Raw genomic sequence first — 24,598 nt, 5'->3', positions numbered from 1 at the left:
ATCAAATATAGAAATACAAACTTATTAAGAAAGGGATGGTTGGGTAATTCTTTGCTTAGCAAAAACAGTAGCATACATGACAAAGGTACCTTACATGCTCTTTTAAAGTGGTTATCAAGTCAGTTAGTACAGCACCAACAGAAGTTGCCAACTGATAACATAAAAGCTCCGAGCCTGCGAATCAACTTTGCACTTCCTCTTCTCTGCAGCTATTCTACTTTTTGACTTCTTGAGTCATTACAGGACTCATTTGCATAAATTCATGCAGCGTTTGATTTTTTGACATTGGGTTATTTCACTAAGCATGATGTTCTCAAGGGTTCCCTGTGGCATACCATGCATTAGGATTTCTTTCTCTTCCTTCTTAATACTGAATAACTTTCCATCATGTTTGTGTATATTTAGTCTCCTCTCTCTCTCTCTCTCTCTCTCTCTCTCTCTCTCTCTCTCTCAGTGTATGTGTATGCATGTGCACACATGTACACATCTTATTTCCTTTATACTTTTATACTTGGTGAACATTTTAGTTGAGTCTATCTTTGGCTGCTGTTACAATGTTGAGAACATGGCTAAAAAATATCCCTTGAATAGCCTGCTCTAAACTACTCTAATTTCATGATACTGGCGATTATACATGGGTCTATGTGCATGGCATGCAAGCATTCCAGCCCTGTGTTATAGTCACAGATTCCCGTTTTCAGCTCTTTCCACAGAAACAAATTCTGGATTACTTCATGGTGATGTATTCATTCATTCATTGGAACAGTTATACTTTTCCCATAGCATTTATGCCATTTCACATTCTTATCAATAATAAAAAAAATCCACCCAATATCTACACATCTTTTATAACTTCTATTTTTTTCCTGTATCCTGTTATTTTTTTTCTGTATTTTAAATTTTGATTTTTGTGTTTGGTGGATTGTTTATGGTAGCTACCATATGTGTGAAGTAACACATCATGGAGATGTCAATTTATAGTTTCATAAATTTCAGCATTTTTCAATTTTGTATATTATTTTGATAAAGTACTTTGGACTTCTATTTTGTCATGTTATTGCATTTTTGTTGTTGAGTTTATATGTTCAGTGTTAACATTTTGTCAAGTACATGACTGACAAATATTTTTTAATTCTATAGTTTACATTCTTAAGTTACAGAAACATAACTGAGTGAATGATATTTTTGAATTTCAAAACTTTTCTAAATTAATAGTTCTTACTGTTCTTGTCAAATAGTCTTTTATACACAGAGAGCATGACAGTGATTTGATTTCGTTCTCTTTTGTAACTTTTTTTGTTTTTTTCTTGTGTAATTTCTCTGGCTAGGTTTCTAGTTGACATTGTTGATTTATTGTTAGCATAGTGGAAAATCTTCCAGTCTTATTTTTAAATTTTAATTTAGAATTTATTATAGACCAGGCACTGTACTTGCTTCTACACAGGAATTATATCATTCAGTATTCAAAACACTCTTATGAAATAGACATTTTTAGTGCCTCCAGGTATACAGATAATAATACTGAGCTTTATTGAGATTTGGGGAATTATTCAATAGTATCTAGGTAAGAACACATAAAAAAAACTTGAAAATTTGACTCAGAATTAAAAAGCTTAAATTCCTATTTTTGTTCTTTCTGTGAGTGTTTTTTTATTTTTCTGTTTTTGTTTTTTTAATAATTCATACCCAAGCACAGTACATGAGCACACTAAATTTATTTCATACCCAAGCACACTAAGAGCACTAAATTTATTTGAAACCTCCTTCTTTTCTCTCCAACTACTGCCTTTTACCTACCCTCCCATTCCCTGTCAAATCCATATCCTCTCTCTGTCTGTCTTTCCCCCCCTCTCTCTGTCTCTGTCTCTCTCTCACACAAACAGCCCTACGGAGTCTCCTTGGCGTTACTTCTATGCACACATGTTTAGGATGACCAATTGGATTGGAGGCCCTTTCCACAAGTTCATCCTGGATGGAGAAAACTAATTTGCCCTCCCTTAGTAGGTATTAACTGAGGGTAGATTTTCACCTAGGGTAGGGTCTTGTGAAATACCCTCCATCCATTTGGCAGGTTGAGTGGTTGTGGTTATCATGCACATCTTCTTTACCCAACCAAACAGGTGAGATTTCATGAGCACAGCTTACCTGCCATGTCTAGAAAACTCTATGTAGCAGCGGCTGTCTTGCTCCACTGGATCTTACAATCTTTCTGTGCCAACCCCATACGGTTTCCTGAGCCTCGAATGCAGGGGCTGTGTTGACCATCTGGGAATCCAATGGTCATTTATTTTCTATATTTGACACATGTGGATTTCTGTAGTAACACTCTATCTGCTGCAAAAAGAAATTTCTTTGACAAAGGGCCAGTGCTGTACTTATCATGTCCAGCATACAGCTAGAAACTATTTTGATTTAGAAAAATGGCACCTGTAGATTCTTCTTTAAAGTCTATGACCCCTCCAGCCATGTGTACTTGGTTAAATTTACAGTTTATATATGTCCTAGTGAGTGGACTTTAAATACAGTACAATTAGACAGTTATTGGTTATTGCCTAAGACATAAGTGCTGCAATTGCACCATGGGGATATCTTGCCAGGATGATCATTATTGTGCTTTGAAAGACTTACAGCTAAGTAGATCAAGCAATTATTTTTTCCTACTCGCAGCTTGTGTAGAACTTTCTAGTAGAATCAGAACTAGTCCCCAGAGAGGAGACAATCAGATCAGTACAAGATTGATTTCTCAATTCCTATTCTGAAGTATGTGATACCTCAGAAATTATGTCCTACCTTCAAGTTCTTCAAAGTCCAATGGCAATAACTTGTACTGGAAGAGAGGTTTCACTTGACTGTCATTGGGATTTTGTTAAATAGTCTGTGGCTAAACCCATTTAAAGTCTATCTATCATCCACCTACCAACCTACCTACCCATCTGCCTATCTGCCTATCTGTCTGTCTGTCTATCTATCTATCTATCTATCTATCTATCTATCTATCTATCTATCTATCTATCTACCTATCGTCTCTATATATGTATAGATGTGAGTAATTTTCAGTAACCTTATAAATATGTCCCTGTATGGCCTTTTTCAAATAACCTTTCTCGTCTATTTTCCTGTGTTTTGTTAGGGCATTTTGATTTGTTTGGAAAGGGTTTCACTATGCCCTTAAGGAACCCATGCTGTTTTAGAACATTCTGAATCCAAGTTGGCCTTACACTCATGGTAGTTTTCATCCTTTGCTTTCTTAAGCACTGGGACTCTGAGCCTGGGCCACCAGCCCAGCTTCCTCTTCTACTTTCTCTAACATCACTCTTTTCTCTATACTCTGATCTTTATCACAAGGTTTGATGTTTACTTTTTCATGTGCTTACACCTCAAAGTTGATATTTTCATTTAATTATAGCCTGTATCTCATTTATACTGAAGCCTTGTGCAAACAAAAACTCTGATTTAAATAAAGATCTAGGCAAACTTTAGCATAATTCCGATTTTTAATGGATACATAGTAAATTGTACTTCCTTTTACAAATTAAAATGCTAACAAACCTCAACATGTCATTTGGCAAGTCTCCTATGCCTGGATTTCCTCCAGGGTCTTACAGTTGGTGATACTCCATTCTATTTTTTCATGGCTATTTTAACAAAACATAGGGAAGTGAATCAAGGGTGTTGTAGAGAATATTATTTCTCCCCTAGGAACCTACCAAGTTAAGCAGCTAAAATTAAATGTGGTAAATTATGGTTAAGCTCAATCTAATCTGTTTTTGTTTGTTTGTTTGTTTACTTCAATAAAATATTCACTCACAATTTGGAACCTTATGCATCAAACAATCAGAATCTTTAGCTATTGTTTCCATGCTCTTAAAGAGTGAAGTTAAATTTGTTTTATCTGCAAGAAATTCATCCTCCCCTTCTTAATTTTTCTCATCTTCAATCATGCCATAATATCTTAGCTTCTGATATTTTACAAATTTGCTACGAAAATGGCTATCATTGTATTAATTCTCAGATTCTTTGATGATGATAACCTATCTTGAGAAATGTATAATTATTAAGTTTTGTTTTAAATTGCATGAATACCAGAGAATATACTTACACAAACTAAGGCAGCCTCATGTAACTTCTCATGGGGAAACATGAACAGACAAATTTTCCTTACAGACAGGGCAAATGCAGACTCAGGAATCCATCCCACCAAGGCTGGCTTGTGAATTTTACAGGAGTTACTGATAACTATTCAGGTAACTCTATTATAATTAGCCCATATCCAATCTTAATTGCTTAACATTGCCAATAGATTCATACATTTACACACACACACACACACACACACACACACACATTACTAATCAAAACAACTTGTTTCTAATCATAGAAACATTAGAGTCACTATTTACTAGCTGCTGTGACATTTGGTTATAAACCCAAACTCTCTGAGACATTGTGATCTATTATAAGGAGAGAATCAATGTTTCTATTAGTAAGTTCACATATGAAAAGTGATTGACAGAATGGTTGACTCATTTAATTAGCATTCTGTTAACTAATTAACAGACCACTACATTACATTAGCTTTATTATTTCCATGTCCAAGTTTTTCCTAAGATACATTGGAGAAATAGTGAAAAGATTTTCAGTCATGCTTTGTGTATGGATTTCATTGACCATATAGTTTGCATTCTTACCACTTCACCAATCGAAAACACCCATGATACTGTCAATTTTTACTCTGGACATTTTTCCATATTGCTTTCATTATCCTCCATCACTGCCCAAAATGCAAAAAACAAACAAACAAAAAAAACAATGTATGTGGACACAGTTCTATACAAAAATAATAAACTAAAAAAATTAAGCATATATAAAATAAATTGTATCTATTTCATCATTCACACAATTTAATGAACTTACCTACAAGTTAGAATTGACACAGCAATTGAACCTGTGAACCTTCGCATTAAGAATTTCACCTTTACAGTTGATATTGATGAGGACTAAGGACAAGTGTTAGTTTCTAAATATACATCGTGAAACTCTGCATATACTACAGAGAATCAGAAAACATACACAGAACAAATTTACACAAAAAGTGACTCTTTCGATTCACTTTTATCATGCAGAGAGAGAAAAACACTTTGGTTTGGGTCTGCAGCACCACTGGGAATCAGCTGACAGCCACTCCAGCAATGGAGAGTGCCACCTGTGGTACATAGCTGTCTGAGAAATAATTCAATTAGAAAAGTTCTCCTTACAAATTAGCACATATGCCACTTACATTCATATCACTCTAGGAGGAACTGAGGTCTTTTTTCAGAATAAAATATTTGAAATTTGGTGAGTCAGAAGGACAATGTTTACATAGTCGCTACCAGAAGGTAATGAAGTTTATTTGACCACAATGAATAATTTCAGTGAGTGAATACTGAACTCACTCACACAGCATAACCTTTGAAAATAAAGGTTTGTTATTTTTTAAGGGCGTTTTTCATGGCTTTGTGCTTTGTGTTCAGAATAAAAACAAATGTCACATTATATGTCAACACTTAAGGAATTGTCCAAACAAACAACAAACAAAATCCTGCTGTGATAGTGCAACATTTTCAAAGCTGTATAGAGTGTTACCTTTGAAAACAACTATCATAATGAGAAATTAAGCAGAGTATTTTAAACTCAGTCACCTGTGTACTGTGTAGCTATTCTTTCGAACTAAAACATTCCCTCCCTCAACATTCCTAATAACTCTCAGGAACCTAATAAACCCTTAAAACGTGAAAAAAAATCATAAGGGACCCCTGTGGGCTTTGCTAAGTAGTAAAAAAAGCAAGGGAAGAGGAAGGATGGACTGGTGGCGGGCCCTGTTTACCGACTGGAAAGGAACCCCACGGATGCTGCTCTCATGAATTTTCATCCATGTGTGGGCTTTTTGGTAGTGCAGCTGCTTTTCAGTTACCTGAATTATAAAGCATTGGGAGAGAAACAGAGTAAATGCACATTGATAAGGATAAATCATACATAGAAAGTATAATTTCAGTGCTTATTTTCTATTTTCCATTAATTAGTTAATCAATTTACTTATGTCCTAATTTTATCTTCTCCCATTCCTTCCCTCACACCTCACCTCCATCCATTCCTCCTTCTCTTTCTACTCACTGAAAGTGAGGCCTCCTATGGATATCAACTTGCCTTGGCATGCATATCAACTCGCAGTAACCCTAGTTACTTCTCCTATGGAGGCTAGACAAAGCAGCCCAGTTAGGAGAAAGGGATCTAAAGGCAGGCATCAGAGTCAGAGACGACCCATGATCCAATTGGTAACAGACCCACATGAAGACCAAGCTGCACATCTGTTATGTATATTTAGGGAGTCTAGGTCCATCCTTTGCATGCTTTTTGGTTGGCAGATCAGTTTATTAGTTGATTCTGTAGGTTTTCTTGTGGTGTCCTTGACAACTTCTGTTCCATCTATACTTCCTCCCTCTTCCACAAGGTTCTCTGTGCTCCACCTAATGTTTGGTTGTGATTCTCTGCATTTGACTACATCATTTCCTGGGTGAAGCTTCTCAGGGGACAGTCTTGCTGGGTTTCTGTCTTCAAGTATAGCAGAATATCATTAATAGTGTCTGGGGATTGCTTTTTTGAGTAGGTCTTGAATTGGGCCAGTCATTGGTTGGCCATTTTCTTAATTTCTGTTCCATCTTTATCCCTGTATGTGTTGATACAGAACAAATTTTGAATAAAAGGTTTTGTGGCTGGGTTGGTGTCTCCATCCCTTTACTGGAAGTATTTCTGGTTACTGGAGTTGGCCATTTTATGTTCCATTTGCTTGTTGCTAGGTCTCTTAGCTAGGATCATCCTCATAGACTCCTGAAAGTATCTCTTGCCCTATGTTTCTGGCTCATCCAAGAGATACCCCCTCCTTACTGATTTCCATTCTCTCTTTCAGTTTCTGAAAAACTGCCCAATTGATTTCCAGAGTGATTGTAGAACTTTGCACTACCACCACTTAATTTCTTAACAGGAATCCAGTCTACAGTTATGCTAGAACAGAGGTGGCCAGTTATATTTGTCATTAAAAAAGAAAATCTATTCTTCAAACTAGATTATCAATAATATATAAATAAAATGTAATAAAATATTAAGTCAACTAAGCAAAATAATGGAAAAGTTTATTGCTCTGATCATGTGCATTTTCATTCCACAAACAAGAATATAATTAGTCCCTACCAAACTTGGCTGGTATTTATGAGTGATCTTGGTTGCAATTCCTCTTCCCCAAATGTGGGTCCTCCCGTTATTCAGGGCTGCTACCATGTGCTTCTTGACTGAAGGCAAGGATAAAACATGGAGACAGTGACAATGGAATTGTATACTTCATAGATAATTGTAATTTGTCTTCAACTGTTAAGACTGAAGATATACCAGATTTTGTATAATAATATGACTGAAAACTTAGCTTTTAACTTTTTTTTCTAAAAATATTTCTAGGGATGGAGAGATTGCTCAGTAGTTAGGAGCATACACAGCCAGCCCTTCCAGAGGACTAGGGTTGGATCCCGTGATTGCTAGTAATTCCATTTCCAAGAGGGATCCAACTTCTCTGACCTACACAGGTGCCTGCACTCTTGTGCACATAACCAAACACCAGCACCAACTTGTACATTAAAAAAAGTATTAAAATATATCACTGCAAAGGCAATATTGAAGAAGAGGAATTTAGAGTCTTCTGTGCATGCTCATAAGTGTTCACAGGAAATTAATGTCATATATCAGGCAGCTGTACTCTCTTTGACCTAAGGTACTCTAAATAGTGTCTTCCCCACTATAGAATTTCTCTAACAGAGTTTACAAACTGTGGTGTTAAAAATGTGTGTCCTGTATAAAATTGTTTTATATACATACTATTTAGGAATAATTTACACATTCCATGTGATAACTTTGGATAAAAAAGGAGTTTTTAACTATGAAAATTATTTTGTATTTCAGTGGAAATACAATAGGGAAACATGAAAGTGCCTTCTAAGCTTGCCCTCAAATTAATAAAACTATTCCCCAAATCAGAGGAAAATTTACATGTGTGCATGTTGAATATGTGTGGCATTTTATATACCAGAAACATGTGTTAGATTTAAATCAATTATGTGATTTCATAATCACAAGGTTTTACTGCCTCCCCAGTACTAGAACCATCTTAGAAGAGGCAGAAGTTCAGACTCTCAGTTCAGAACCTCAGTCTTGATGTAGCATTAGCTAGAGGAAAGAAATAAACAGTGATTATTAGACATACTTGTTGTTTCTGCTTACCAGGCCATAGAGAAAGACAATGCAGCCAGTCCTGATGAGACCTGATAAGTTACAGTCAGATGGAAGGGGAGGAGGACCTCCTCTAACAGTGGACTTAGGGAGGGGCATGGGAGAAGAAGAGGGAGGGGGTAGGATTGGGAGGGGGATAAAGCTGGGATACAAAGTGAATAAATCATAATAAATAACAATAAATAAATTTTACAAAAGAAAAGTTTCTTACATAAAATTTTAGAGAAGTGAAAAAACTATGAAAATATCTAATTTTGAAGGCAAAGCTATTATTTAGAAGAGCATACAAATAAGGTTAGTCACTGAAGCTCAAAATTCTAGTGTAGTAACAGTAATTTTAAGAGCTTATAAAATGTTGCTACTGTAGATAAAGCAGAGTCATCCCATATTTTATCACTGATGAAAATGTATTTTTTAAAGTCTTCCTATTAAAGAAGCTCAAAGGACAGACCAAACACAAATTAAACATACTCACTAGCCTGTTGGCTTCTCCCCAGACACAGAAAAATTAAATGTGAAAATGAAAATATATTGGTGATTTTCCCCAAAAGAGTGACTGTGGTTTGAAAAAAAAAAAAAAAGGAGAAGATCCATACAATATAAATGCTGAGTTCCCTAGAGAAGAAAGAAAAAAGAATGAGAAAGCTGCATAAGAAAAGGCAGCAAGAGGGAAGGCAGAAGCTTTCTGATAACTAGTGAGTACAGAAACAGGAATGAAACTTACAGGCTTTACCAGGAAGAAACTTCATCACTCATCAGAGTGAAGACATCTGGCTAGAGGTGGCCAGTGCAGTGGCATAGTCCAGGAAGTCTACAGGGAGAAGGAAAATGATAACTAGGGAGAATCTTCTGTGTCATGACCAGACTTATATTAGTTTTATACATGCTGTCTAAAACTGTGTGAACCCAGTCTGCTATGCACACATACCAGAAAACCAAGACTGAAAGGCAGTCAACAACATACGTGACAGGAAGTCTTCAGAAGAATTATCACAAAAATAATAGGTCTAAGAGACTTTCCCAGATTAAGAGAATGTAAAAAGTAAAGATGGCAACTCCACAAGAACCAAATAGATCTAGGTCCAGGGGTCTTTTCTGAGACTGTTTCTCCAACCAAGCACACGAATAGATGTAACCTAGAACCCCTGCCCAGCTGTAGCCCATCTCAGCTCAGTATCCAAGTGGGTTCTCTAGTTTTGGGAACAGGGACTGTCTCCAACATGAACTCAAAGGCTGGTTCTTTGACCTCCCCCACACACACCCGAGGGAGAAGCAGCCTTACCAGGACACAGAGGAGGACATTGTAGCCAGCCAGTCTTGATGAGACTGATAAGTTAGGATCATATGGGAGTGGAGGAGGACCTCCATTAGTGAACTTAGAGAGGGGCAGGGAGGAGATGAAGGAGGGAAGGTGAGATTGGGAGGAAGTGAGGGAGGGGGCTACAGCTGGGATAAAAAGTAAATGAACTGTAATCAATACAAAAAATAATAAAAATTTAATTAAAAAAAAAGATGACAACCGAAAGAATCGTGAAACAAAGAAAGAACTGTGATGAATAAGGGGAGCTGGTTTAATGGATTTATTTAATGATAAATAGGAATATCTGAGTGTTAATTTCATAATTTGATAGTTTTACGAGCGTGTAGAATGTTCACCTTAAAATTATTCAAAATGTGCTACAGATACTTTGTGCAATTTTTACTTCAGATTATTCATTTAAAACAAATGGAAAATATTCAGCTGATTAAACATAAAATATTAGCAAATACATGCATATGCACATGTATCTACCTACATATTTGATGGAAGGAGGAAAATACACTCAAGGAGACACGTGCTAAAGGGGCTGAGAAATGGATTAGTGGGAAAATAATGCTGGGCAAGTGAGAAGACTGGAATTTGGATTCCCAGATTCATACGAAAACTGCACGGGCAGGAGGCGGGACAACTGTTTGGTATCCGAAATTTCAGGCGTCAGAGAGGGGGGATTCCTCAGAGACAAGCCAGCTAGACTACTTGGCATAGGTAATCTCCAGGCTCAGTGATAGTCCCTAACTCAGTGAACAAAGAGGGAAAGATTTAGGAAACATTCAATATCAACTTTTAGTCTATACATCTATTTACATTCTCACATACACACACACACACACACATGCACCCACTCATGTACTAACATGTGTGCCCAATATACACCACACATACACACACACACACACACACACACACACACACACGACATGTATGTGTACACATGTACAACACCTCAGAAAAATCACAAAGAATATGAATAGACAGCCCACAAAGTCATAAAGCTTAAAAAATAAAACGGGGTATTCATGAGTTATTTCAGGCTATGTATTTTCTAGAGCGTCAAACCAAACAGACAACAAAAGCCTGAATATTTATATAAGAAAACAAATGACATCAAGGCAAAAAAGTCAATCCATTATGATCTTAAAAGTAAACACTTGTTGAAAAAAAAAAAAGAAACAAAAAGGAAGACATCGTAAAAGTCTAAACATTCAGTTTTATCATTATGCCATTTTGAAAATAGCATTAAAGATATTTGAATGTAAGGTCAGCAAAGAATTTCTGGAGTCAATTTCATTCTAACTTTAGAAATGACCATGAAAGCTATGAAATATCAATGCTGCACTGGATATACTGGGACTAGAGAACCGATAACCATTTGAAGTGGTCTTGGCAGCCTCTCCCACTGCAGGCAGAAGATCCCTTACATGCATGAAGGAAACCCTTCCCCGTCATACATGTAAAGTCTGCCTGTTTCTCCGACTTCTGTGCACTAGATTCACTTAGTGAGTTAGGAAAATAAAAGTACCAGAACTCAAACCTTGATGCCCACGGCTACAGAAATGATATTCTAGAGATGAGGGAGGGAGGGCGGTATTGGGAGGGGACGAGGATGGGGCTACAGCCAGGATATAAAGTGAATAAATTGTACTAGATAAAAAAATTATATTTGAAGGATGTATTTATTTTAATTAAGTTGAATTACTTCACTCTCCCCCTTTCTACCTCCAGCTCCTCCCATGCCACCCAACTCTCAAACAGATAGTCTTTTTTCTTTGATTATTATTTTCTCATATGTAGGCTATATGTATATGATATATATATATATATGTGTGTATAATGTTAATGTATGGAACCTGCATCAGACAACTAACAAAGGGGCTCATCAACGAGAAATGATATTTTTCCTTTTGCCAACAGTTACATCATTTTTTTAAAAGAAGTGTTCAAATACATTATTTGCTAACAAAGAAAGGTACTCACATGAGGATAGAATTCTCAGTTTTTAAAAAATCCTAAATATCTGTAACTAGCAGAGCTAAAAAGATGCAGAACTTCGCTGTCACTCAAAATTACAAAAGCCACCTTTGGAGTCAAACCACCTCCCAGCCCATCTTGAACTCCCAAATAACACTTTTCTGTTTCTTTTCCTGAAAGTTCTTTCTTTCCCAGTATGGTGTACGAATGCAGCTGTGTGATATGACTCCTTTTGAGGTTTACCTCTTTCAACTCATTTTTAACATTCTTCAACTGGTGCTGATGATACATAAAAATAAGCTGTTTTTTCTATTAATTAGTTATATTTTGTTACAAGGATGCCGAGCACCATTTTTTTTCCTTTCAATTTATAAGACTGAATGCTATTAGGATAGCATTCAAAGGAATGAACTTTATTTTGACAATTTCATATGAATCATATGTATGTATACACAGTTATTTTATACTTTGTGTATTAATTTCTATTGTTGTGATAAAATATCATGACCAAGGTAATGCATAGAAAAATGTGTTTATTTGGAATTATGGTATCCATTAGTATTAATATGGACATTTCAGTTGAACTGGACAGTTGTGGAAAAGATTATGTGTTCTCCAGTTGATTGCTTTTGCTTCTTTGTTGAAAACCAAGTGAACATTCAGGTGAATGTGGTTATTTTAGACTCCTGTGTTTTTCTGATCTATGTTTCTGTAACTATCACCACATATCTAAGCGTACTTTCATACCAAGTCTTAAGATCCATTCTGTGCCCTTCAACATTGTTCTTTCCTTTCCGCGTTAGCTTGACTATTATTATTCCTTTGTTTTGCATATAAAATGTTAACACCTTTCTAATATTACCAAAAAAAAAAAGACCTCCAAATGGGAAAGACAAGATTAACATTGTTAGTGAGTCTTATCTACAGATTAATTTCAGGGGAGATGACAGCTTAATAACATTCATACTTACAGTAATGAATATAGCATAGATATCCACTTATTTAGGGCTATATGGTCCCAGACCTGTGTGTGGACATGTATGTACATGCATGCGTGTTCAATGAAAAAAAAAAAAAGAAAGAAAGCCACAAATAAAATAATAGTCTCACCTTGTTAGGAGTCTTACTTCATGTTTGATTTGATTATTTTTATCCATCTATATTTTACTTCACATTATTATCAGATAGCCGCATTCATCTTCTTTCTAGAATTTATTTTACTTGCAGTTAGTGGGACAAACAGGCTGCAGTGTGAATTGTACTATGCACAAGATTGAAAATAATTGGTTTTAGATTGGACGTTCTAAATTTATCTTTTATGGTGCTGATCTGGATTGTGGTCAGATTGAGAATTTCCAGTTTGGATACAGCCACTTTGGGACAGTACCTCACGATTAAATTCTAAAAGATACAAGCTTGCAATATGTAAGTTGAAAGGATTTATTTGAGGTAACAGGTGGATGAGGAGAAGATAGTGTGTAGAAACATTCTTTCCTCATGTGTACAAATAATTTCTTCCTGGATAGTGTCACGGTGTGTGATTTTGAAATAAGTGAAATGGAAGGTGACATGTCCAAGATCTAGATGGGAGTTTTTTTAAGCAGGAAGTGCCTTGCTGATAAAAAACAGGGGTTAGCATGTAACATAGGATCACAGCATTACCATTTATATGGACAAAAAGTGGACATAAATTCATGTGCCCAAATATATATCAGCTGATTGATAAAATCCAGTTCTCTCCAATTGTATTTAATATAACAAAAACTTATTGTAAAGGCAAGGTAAGTAGTTTTGACTTCTAATAGGATCAGTAATCAAAAATTTAATTTTGTCTCTAAGAATTATAAATCACTAATTGTATTTTCTCAGGCTCAATATTAATTGCCTATTTTATTTCTTATGTCCTGGCTTTAAGTTAGTTGATACACAGGATTATAAAAATTATGCAGGATCCTGCTCTTGTTTTGTGGCACCATGGTTCCTGCCTCTCCAGTGCTATTTCTGTTAAGCCACTGAATTCTCCAAATGACCTTCACACTAACTCTATCTGAACTAGAAGTTTAAAGAACAGCCCAGGGTAATGCTCATTGTGATCCTTAGAACTGAATTTTACCTAGAGCATGTAGTATGTCTGTATTATTAAGAGAGAAGTCTGGTGGCAAATTTAGATGATGTTTAATGAAATAACTTTTTGATGAGGTGAAACTGTGCAGATGTCTAAAACCAGAGACATATTTAAGCTTTTTGTATACATGGCACACTTATAGTTTTTTTAAATGTGTTTATAGCATATAATATTATGTGAGACACTGGATTAGGATACATGAATCACAACCAAGTTTGGAAAATGTCTGGGCCTTGTGGGGATTGAATAGCATTCCTTATATATGGAATTATCCAGCTCTGGGCAGAAACCCCAGAGGCACAATTTACAGCTCATTCACTCATTCACCATTTGTGCCCTGGTGCTGCTGATCTAGCCCTCTCAGTCTGCTGGAATGATTAAGACATGATTCTCATTTTTTTAAAGCCCTCAAGTAGGTCATTGTGAATTAATTTTAAAATAGATTTGTAATTATCTTTTTTTCAAATGAGTATTCGGTCCTCCGGTTAGTCATTCAGATGAAGGGGAGCAACCAATTCCTTTGTGCCCATGGGCTTCTAATGGATCAAGCATGTCACAATATATATGTAAATGCTTTATTCATAATATATTGCTTTTTGCAGTTTACAAATTGCATTTGCATTATTTATTTAATTTCCATAATAGTGCTGATTATATTAGGCATATATTAAAAGCCCCATTTATACTTAATCAACTCAGGCAAGAAGAAGTGCTGTGTGCTGTGAAAGCACCTGACAACCAGCTTGTGTTTCTCTTTCTTCATGTCCATCTCCCATCCTTTCACATGCTTTGTCTAGTCTTCTTCCTCCCCTCCCCACAGTAACTCCCCCTCTTATGGTCCCATTTCTAGTTTCATGACCCTGAAGTGTGTGCATGTTTGTGTGTGTGTCTGTGTGTGTGTGTGTGTGTGTGTGTGTGTGTGTGTGTGTGTAAGATCCATATATGAAAGGAAACAGGAAAAAGTTGTCTCTCGAAGTCTGGCTTCTTTCTTGTAACATAACAATTTACAGTTCCATCATTTTTTCATTTTTTCCTGTTAATTTCATGACATTTTTCCTTCAGGGCTGTAAAATCCCATTATTCGTATGCACAACATTTTCTCATTCATTCATTTACAGACATCTAGGCAAGTCTGATGTTGTAGCAATTGCAGATAATGTCACATACACACTAATGTGCAGGTATCTCCGTAGTAGGACTTTGAGTCTTCCTGGTATGACCACAAGATTTACAGCTAGGTCATACATTAGTTATATTTTTAATTTTTTTAAAAAACATCTGTACTGATTTTTACAGTGGCTGTACTAGTTCACATTTCTTCCAAAAGTACATAGGGTTCCTCTTTCCCCATATCCTCACCAACATTTGTTGTCATTTTATTGCTGGGTATAATGAATGTCTACCTGTTTCTGACTGGTGAATCTCATGAGGTTATTGTGTTTCCCCTTCTTCCTATGTGCCCCTGCTGTCTTACAAGAATGCCTTTCCTCTGTTCACTAAACATGGAAATTCCAGTCCAACCTCAGAATGCTTTTGACTTTCTTCTGCTTAGAAAGTTCTTCTGAAAGCCACAGGTTTGGGCTTATCTGTTCTCTGTACAACCTCTGCTCCTTAGAGAGACTTTTCTCTACATCATCCCAGATAGACTTTTTTTTTCTTTATTTGCTTGGTGGACTACAGTATTATTTGACATTCTGTTCATTTATCTATGCATTGTTTACAAATACCCTCAGAGCAGTCTTTTGATCTACTCCTCAGCACAGCCAGACACATACTAGGAAAATATTAAATGTTTGTGGAATGAATCAATGCATGAAATCTTAGATTTGGTATACTAGCTAATTGTTACAGTACAGAGGAAAACAAGTGCCTGTCTGCTCTTTTAAATTTGTATTTACAGCTTACCTAAAACAATCTGATGCTCTCAGGTTTGCAAAACAGCAAAAAATTAAGTCATGTAATTACTCTTTGATATCTACCTTCCTCAATATATAACAAATGTTGTTTAGACACACTCTCTTCTCTCTCTATTCACAGTGGTAGATGCATAGTCCATGGTAAGTGCTTTCAAAGAATGAGTTAAATCAATGGATATATTCCACAAATCTGTACAATAAAAACAAAAACAAAAACAAAAAAAACTGTATTTTCTTCTTACTTCTACAGGACTATACGTTGACCATGTATTTTCAGCAAGCCTGGAGAGATAAGAGGCTGTCCTACAACGTAATCCCTTTAAACTTGACTTTGGACAATCGAGTCGCAGACCAGCTCTGGGTGCCTGACACCTACTTCCTGAATGATAAGAAGTCATTTGTACATGGAGTGACTGTCAAAAACCGTATGATACGGCTGCACCCAGACGGCACTGTCCTGTACGGCCTCAGGTCTGTAACGTGGGTCTTAAAATTTAACTTAACCTGGAAAAAGAAAACCCAATGGCCTATTTTCAGAGATATATTGCATTCTTTTCTTTATTCCTTCTACAGTTCTGCTGAAAAAAAAAAAGTTAAAACCTCCTATCGGGGAGATATCTGAGAGCTTAGGCTAGCATTTGTACAAAGGACTTAGCTCCAGCTAAGACTAAGTTGTTACTGTTGTTTTTTTTTTGTTTGTTTTTTTTTTTTTTCTCCTTCTTCTGAATTATCTCCCAGTATCAACCGCTGATGCTAAAGCCACTTTCTTTAAAGAACAGGGATAAACAATATTGAAATAGCTGAAGCACAGGGTTTCTCGAAGATTGGAAAATGGAAAACCCTGACTGTTGAATGATTGTTTGGACATGGCAGATGCTCTTGAGCTGCTGAACTGGGTCATGATCCTCAGGTGACAGAGGAATATCATGGCCTCTCATCCTCTGAGGAGGAGCAATCTGACTTGCAAATGAATACCCATCTCATGTTTATTAATAGTTAATTTACACTTTTGAATGTATCTCCAGAAAAGCATTGCAATATCAGCCTATTTGGATGGGAATCATTTGTAAAGAAAGTTAGTTTAACTTCAGTTAAAACAAATAGATGAAGTTCTGGGAAAAAATTAAAACACATTTTAATTCTGAAGTGATTTCAATGTAAACAATTCATTTGCATGGTAGAAGGAAATCGCTCCAAATGTCAGTATTTTCAATTACCTCTGCTCTATTTTTTGCATAAAACATTTTTATTTGAAAATATTATAATGTTAATCTTTTTTTGCATGAGAGAGGGGAACCATTGTGAATGTGAGCCTTTTCAATTGCCTCTGATCTGTTACTTTGCATAAACATTTGGCTATCCTATGATAAAAGTGACGATAGTGGCAACAGTAATATCAATCAATTGAACCCTTCTCAGCATTTACACATCAAGCTAAGTCTTTTACACACATTATACAGCTGCCACCCAATACCCTGTCTCCATCTTACTTTTCTTGGTTTTCATTGTCCACAACAACTGCAGTCTGAACACATTGAATGGAAATCACCAAAAATGTAATATGAGTTTTAAGTTATGCACCATTATTTTGTATTGGTTTGTTTGTGTTTTCCAAGACTGTCTGTCCTAGACTCACTTTGTAGACCAGGCTGACCTTGAACTCACATTATTCCTCATGCCTCTGCCTCCCTGAGTGCTGGGATCAAAGATGTGTGCCACTGTGCCCAGCTCAGGTTATGCACTGTTATGGCTAGCATGATGAAATCTTGCTTGATGAGCTATCCTGTGCTAACTTAGAAACAGGTCACCCTTTCCCCCACATATTCATGCTATGGCTAACTATGTGCTTTATAGCCATCTTGGCTGTCAAGTCAAATGTCATTGGACTACAGTAGCTGTGTATAAATAACCCTTTATATTTCTTATCAGCAGTCATGAAGTACAGCAGTACTAGGACTATTAATTTGGATAGAGCGGAAATACGCTATAGAGATACTATATTTAGTGAATAGGTTTATTTTATTGGCTTTATTAAAGAACAAAAATAGCAATATGCTGAGGTTGCTGACACCTAAAGGAATAATAAATCTTTGTTCATGAAGCTGTGAAGTAGGAAAAAATAAATTCTTACTACTTTTATTGTCACACCTAACATTGGAAAAGTTATAGCCACAATAAGTGAGATGTATTAGTTAAAATAAGAAAGGCATTCCAGTTACGGGTGGGAGACATGAACAGAAAATACATCTCACCTGATAAGAGTGTGTCTTGTGAAAAGCATTGAGCCTATATAATGACTTCATCAAAGGGTCTTGAGATTAGTGGCACCAAGCAATACACTGTAGGTAAAAGGCACTTATGAATGTTTAGGACAGGTTTGACTGGGACACTAAAATGTTGCTGGAGAGGAAACACTTGTATGTGAAAAAAAAAAAAACTATGCTAGATTTCTAGAAAGATTTCTTTGAAAACACTGATTAAAGAGAAAAATGTGCTTCAACCACTGTTCAGTTGCAATGAAACATAGAATTCCTACAGGAAAGCATCCAGGAAACTCAAATTTGTAAACACAGAATATACACAATCATGACATATGGAGGACAGATCAACTCTGGTACTATACAGCTTCATTGAGGTGAATTTCATAATCAGGAGACATGCACAAAATGAATAATCAGAAAGCATAGGTGGCAGCCATTTTTTTTTTAATTTTTCAATACTTCTTCACAATTTCCCAATTTATTCATTATATATCTGGAAGGAAGCCCCTCCCTCAACTCCCCCCAAGTCCCACCATCCCTCCCTCTTCCTCCTATCCCCTTCCCCTCATCCACTGAAAGGGGGAGTTCTCCAGCTTTGCCATCTGCCAATAGCTTTTTAAGTCTCATCAGGACTGCCTGGATCCTCTTCCTCCATGTCCTGGCAAGAACACATCACCAGGGGCAAGTGATCAAAGAGCAGTCAACTGAGTTCATTCTGGAGGCAACCCCAGCTTCCCTAGCTCAGAGATCTACATGGAGACTGAGCTACCAATAGGCCACATCTGAGCAGGAGGTCTAGGTCATCTCCATGCATAGTCTTTTGTTGGTGCATCAGGCTCTGAAAGACCCCCTGGGCTCAGATTTCTTAGTTTTGTTGGTCTCCTTGTGGGGATCCTGTGCCTTCCATGTCCTTCTATTCCTTCCCCTCTCTTCCTCCATAAGACTCCCTGTACTCTGAGTCGCAATATCTGCTTCTATCCCCTGTTGAATGATCCTTTCAGAGGACCCTTTATAGTAGGTTCCCATCCTACTTCTTCTCTTTCACTGCTTCTGGTGTCTATCCTGTTTGCCATTCTGAATGAGATTTAAGCATCCTCCCTAGGGTCCTCCTTAGTGTTTAGCTTCTTTAGGACTGTAGATGGCTATCCTATAGTATTTGGCTAATATCTGCTCATAAGTGAGCTTATACCAACCCTGTTATACCTCACTCAGGGTGATCTCTTCTAGTTCAATCCATTTGCCTGCAAATTTCATGATTTCTTTGTTTTTAATAGCTGAATAGCATTTCATTCTGTAAATATACCACAATTTCTGTATCCATTCCTCTGTTGAGGGACATCTAAGTTGTTTCCATATTCTGGCTATTACAAATAAAACTTCTATGAACATAGTTGAGCAAATGTCCTTATTGCATGGTAGGGTATATTTTGGGTATATGACTAAGAGTGGTGTAGCTGGATCTTGAGGTAGCAGTATTCATAATTTTCCTAGAAATTACCAGATTGATTACCAAAGTGGTTAGTGGTTGTACAAGGTTGCACTCCCACCAGCAATGGAGGAGGTTTCTCCTTTCTCCACATCCTCTCTAGCATGTGTGGTTACTTGAGTTTTTGTTTTGTTTTGTTTTTTTTAATCTTAGCCATTTTGATGGCTGTTAAGATGGAATTTCAGATTTGTTTTGATTTGCATTTCCTTTATGACTAAGGACTTTGAGCCTTTCTCTAAATGCTTTTCTGCCATTCTATATTCCTCTGTTGAGAATTCTCTGCTTAGCTCTGTATCCCATTTTTTAATTGGATTATTTGGTTTGCTGGCATCTAATTTCTTGAGTTCTTTATATATTCTGGATTTTAGCCCTCTATCGGATGTAGGGTTGGTAAAGATCTTTTCCCAGTCTGTAGCCTGTTGTTTTGTTATGATGACAGTGTCCTTTGCTTTACAGAAGTTTTCAGTGTCATGAGGTCCCATTTATTATTTGTACTTTCTTGAGGCTGAGTTGTTGGTGTTCTTTTCAGGACATTGTCTCCTGTGCCTATGAGTTCGAGGCTCTTTCCCACTTTTTCTTCTAAGAGGTTTAGTATGTCTGGTTTTATGTTGAGGTCTATGATCCAGTTGGACTCTCATTTTGTGCAGAGTGATAGATATGGGTCTATTTGCATTTTTCTACATGTGGACATCCAGTTAGACCAGCACCATTTGTTGAAGATGCTATCGTTTTTTTTCCATTGTATGGTTTTGGCATCTTTGTCAAAAATTAGGTGTCCATAGGTGTTTGGGTTTATTTCTAGGTCTTTTATTCAATCCCATTGATCCACTAGTCTGTTTCTATGCCAGTACCATGCAGTTTTTTTTTTTTTTATTACTGTTGCTCTGTAGTACAGCTTGAGAGCAGGGATGGAGATACCTCCAGAAGATCTTTTATTATAGAGGATTGTAGCTATTCTGGGTTTTTTGTTTTTCCATATGAAGTTGAGAATTTTTCTTTCTAGGTCTGTGAAGAGTTGTGTTGGTAATTTGATGGAAATTACATTGAGTCTGTAGATTGCTTTTGGTAGGATGGCCATTTTTACTATGTTAATCCTAGCGAGCCATAAACGGGAGATCTTTCCATCTTCTGATATCGTTTTCTACTTCTTTCTTCAGAGACTTGAATTTTTTTTTAATACAAGTCTTTGACTTGCTTGGTTAGAATTACATCAAGATATTTTATATCTTTTGTAGCTATTGTGAAAGGTGCTGTTTCCCTAATTTCTTTCTCAGCCCATTTGTCTGTTATATATAGGAGGGCTACTGATTTTTTTTTTCACTACTGTTATAAAATAAAATTTATTGAAGCTGCAACTGATGAGTTTATGAAATACTTTGTGGATGAAGCTATAAACAGTTGTGGAAATTTCCCACAAATTGACGAGAACATTTAGAATTTTTCAGGGAATATGGCAAACTAGTAAAAAGAAGTTTGTAATATACTTGGATGCTTTCAAGAAGTGATATCAAATCAATTAGAAAAATTTGTGTTGACTGCATGGAAATAAAATATAAATAAATACATAAATAACAGATAATAAGTGATGGGTGGATCAGAAAGTACCATATTTGCCACATAAGAATGAGGACCCATGTTCAAATTTACAGAACCCAAAGTTGGGTATAGTATTGTTTGTCTGTATTCCGTTGCCCATATGGTGAAATGGTGTATAGAGGCAGGAGAATTTCTAGAAATACTCAAGCCAAATAGCCTGAATCAGTGAACAACAAAGAGACCCTGTCTCAAACTTGGTGGAAGATCACTACTGATATCCAGAGTTATCTTGTAACCTCCTATCACCCACACTAACACACATGAACACATTTATCATATGCATAAATATTATGCACTTATTCACACATGTTTATTGTTTTCTATTCCTTCTGCATCTAAGAATGTTCATCATTCTCTTTTGTTTATTGTATTAGGACAAATAGTTTTGCTGAGTGTATAAATCTTGGCTGCAAGTCTTTCAAGTCTTGAAAGACCTTTGTTGCTCCAAGTGCTTCTAGTTTTTAATGTTTTCATGAGTAGCAATGCTATTTTGATGGAGCTGTCTTTATATATGACTTAAGCCTTCTTTCTTGAAGTTATCAGTATCCTTTGTTAGTTTTGTATAGTATAGTATCAACTGGTATTTCTGATTCAGTCCTGGCCATTTGATGTTCTCTATGCCTCTTATGCACGGATGGGCATCTCTTTCATTGATTGTGAAATTTTCTTCTACGATTTTATTGAAAACACTATCTAAGTTGGTGGCATGAGATTCTTCTTCTTTCATGTCCAAAATTCATAAATTTGGTCTTTTCATAGTGTCCCACAGATCTTTTACATTCATTCATATATTTAAGAAAATTGTCATTGACTTTAATTGAGTGATCTAATTCCTCTGTATTATCTTTAAACTCTGATGAATTGACCACTATAAGACTCAATTCCTGTTGAAGGTTTCCAGTGAGGTTTTTATTTGACTTACTGAAGTTTTATTTCTAATATCATTTCAGTTTGAGTATTTTTAGGCCTTTGATGACTTCTAGTTTCAATCCTGAATTGATATTTTTCATTCATTCAGCTGATTGTTTTCTTGGAATTGACTCCATAGATTACATTCTCTTACAGTTCATTCCTGAGTTTATTTATGTCCATGTATGTATGTAATTATTATTTTTTTAATTTATTTATTTTTTCCTTAGTTACAGTTTATTTACTTTGTGTCCCAGCTGTAGCCCCCTCTCTCATTCCCTCCCCAAACTACCCTCCTTCCCTCTTCTCCTCCCATGCCCCTCCCCAAGTCCACTTACAGGGGAGCTCCTATTCCCCTTCCATCTGACCCTAGTCTATGTAGGTTTCATTAGGATTGGCTGCACTTTCTTCCTCTGTGGCATGATAAGGCTGCTCCCTTCTCAGGGGCAGGTGATCAAAGAGCCAGCCACTGAGTTCATGTTAGAAGCAGCCACTGTTCCCCTTACTAGGTTACCCACTTGGAGACTGAGCTGCCATGGGCTACATCTGTACAGGGATTCTAGGTTATCTCCATGCATGGTTCTTGGTTGGAGTATCAGTCTCTAAAAAGACCCCTGTGCCCAGAATTTTTGGTTCTGTTACTTTCCTTGTGGAGCTCCTGTCCCCTCCAGGTCTTTTTATCTTCCCCTTCTTTCATAAGATTTCCTGTACTCTGCCCAAATTTTGGCTATGAGTCTCAGCATCTGCTTTAATACCCTGCTGGGTATTAGAGAGTCCCTCTATGGTAAGCTCCTATCCTGTTCCCTGTTTTCTCCCTCTTCCAAAGTCCATCCAATTTGCCTTTCTGAATGAGGATTGAGGAGAAAATATTTTATCTTGATTTTTCTTGTCACTAGTGTTTGTGTATTGGTATTTGCATATCTGGAGTGAGTTGAGACTTTTTGTCACAGTGGAGTTGAGTGGGTGAATGGTGCTTAGCATCCCATCTGCTTCACAAGTCTTGACTGGGCTCAGAGCTCTTTAAAGTTCAGTGTGGAGGAACTTGGCATTGATAATGGATGGTGTAGGTGATCTTGGCTTGGTTCAGAATAGATCATGGCTTCTGACTTCATAAACCGGAGTCAGTACTGTGTGGCAAGGGGTTGCAGCGGGGCAGCAGGTTCACATGGCCATTAACCTTCAGAGCCTGTTTTCATAAAGTATTGTGGGAGAGTGATTGATGCTAGGGATCTGTGGCCTCTAAATTCACAAGCTGGGGTGTTTGAAGAGTGTTGTGCATGCGTGACAGATGTAGACAGACCATATCATGCGGCTTCTTGTGGTGCTCAGGGCGGAAGAACACGCTTGGCGGAGGGAAGTGATGTGGCTTTATCACTATTGCTTTATTAGTCTCTACCTTGTCTGGCTTCCGTGAGCTTGCTGAGGAAGGAAAGTACGCCCCAGAGGCAGGAGACTGTAGCTCTCTTCCTTGCTTTTGCCTGCTGCGAATGGAACAATGAAAGAATGCCTGAGAGGGAAGGTGCAGAAGGACTGCCTACCTGTTAGGATCATATACAGGCAGGGTGAAGATGTCTGCCACAGAGGCAAAGGGTTTGGAAACCCCTTTATGTATCTGTGACCAGTGCTGTCAGGGAGGCGGATATGCTTGACAGAGGCAGTGGTTCCTGGGACTCCTAACTATGCTAGGTATGCTGGGTAACGACAGGTTTGGTAAAAGTGTGGTCCTAGAGCACGTTTTATGTGGGTCATGCCCCCCTTGGGTTGAAAGACCCTTTCATAAGAGTCGTAAAGCAGATATCCTGCCTGTCAGATATTTACATTATGATTCTTAACAGTAGCAAAATTGCAGTTACCATGTAACAACAATTTTATGGTTGGGGTCACTATAACAGGAGGAAGTGTATTAAAGGGTTGCAGCATTAGGAAGGTTGAGAACCATTGACCTAAAGGCAAATGGTTTGGGGGGCGGGGCTCTTACATCACTGAACTGGATGCTGACAGGGCAGCCCTAACTCCTGATAGTAGAAAAATCATTATTCTTCCATCTCCACTTCCAACAAAGGCTTTTGACAAAATAAACAATTTCCCGAACACCTGTGACAATCATAAAACCAGCATTTCTGTGCAAAGCAAGCTCATTAATTTTGATTATTCTTTCAGTTGCAAAATGTTAATCAGGAGATGAAATTAGTAGATTTAAAATTACATTCTTAAATAGGACTGTCAAATTTTATGAAAAACCAGAACAGTTCCTGCTGAAAATCAGTGCATACCTGGTACTCTTTTCTTACCTTCAGGAGTCTTATTTTCAATAGATAAAAGCACTTTAGTTAAAATGACTATTTTCCATATTGAGTAAAAATGGTTAGCCTCTCCTTCTACTCATCTACCACCAATTCTGATATTTCCTATTGCCAATAATCTGGTAAGAACTTTATTTAGAGCTAATGTAAAGTAGGAGAAATGTTGAAACATTACTTACAATTTAGATGCTATTATAAGTAGCTAGGGTTCATGGAGAGCTTTAGCAGATAATATGACAGACTATGTATATATTTTCTCATTTCTTACTATTTTAGTGCCAGTTTTACACATTATATGCATAACAAAGGAACCTATATAAATTTACTTAGCTACTATACAGACTTGGGTTGTCTTTTTAAGTATTAAATACTCTTTATTTGCTATCTTACACAAACCACA

At 36.8% G+C, this 24,598-nt stretch overlaps 1 protein-coding gene across 2 annotated transcripts in view; it reads left to right on the top strand.

The window, feature by feature from the left end:
• Gabrb2 (gamma-aminobutyric acid type A receptor subunit beta2) overlaps positions 1-24,598 on the top strand; it is a 227,872-nt gene that overhangs the window by 58,668 nt on the left and 144,606 nt on the right. For both annotated transcript variants that reach the window (XM_060363839.1, XM_060363840.1), the window contains exon 5: positions 15,894-16,114. In XM_060363839.1, coding sequence (XP_060219822.1) covers positions 15,894-16,114 — 221 coding nt within the window. The remainder of the gene's footprint in view (positions 1-15,893; positions 16,115-24,598) is intronic.

The sequence above is a fragment of the Meriones unguiculatus genome, chromosome 11 (assembly GCF_030254825.1).
Source record: "Meriones unguiculatus strain TT.TT164.6M chromosome 11, Bangor_MerUng_6.1, whole genome shotgun sequence".
NCBI classification, from domain to species: domain Eukaryota; kingdom Metazoa; phylum Chordata; class Mammalia; order Rodentia; family Muridae; genus Meriones; species Meriones unguiculatus.
Note: the sequence above shows the minus strand (reverse complement) of the source record. Positions and strands in the feature narration are given on the sequence as shown.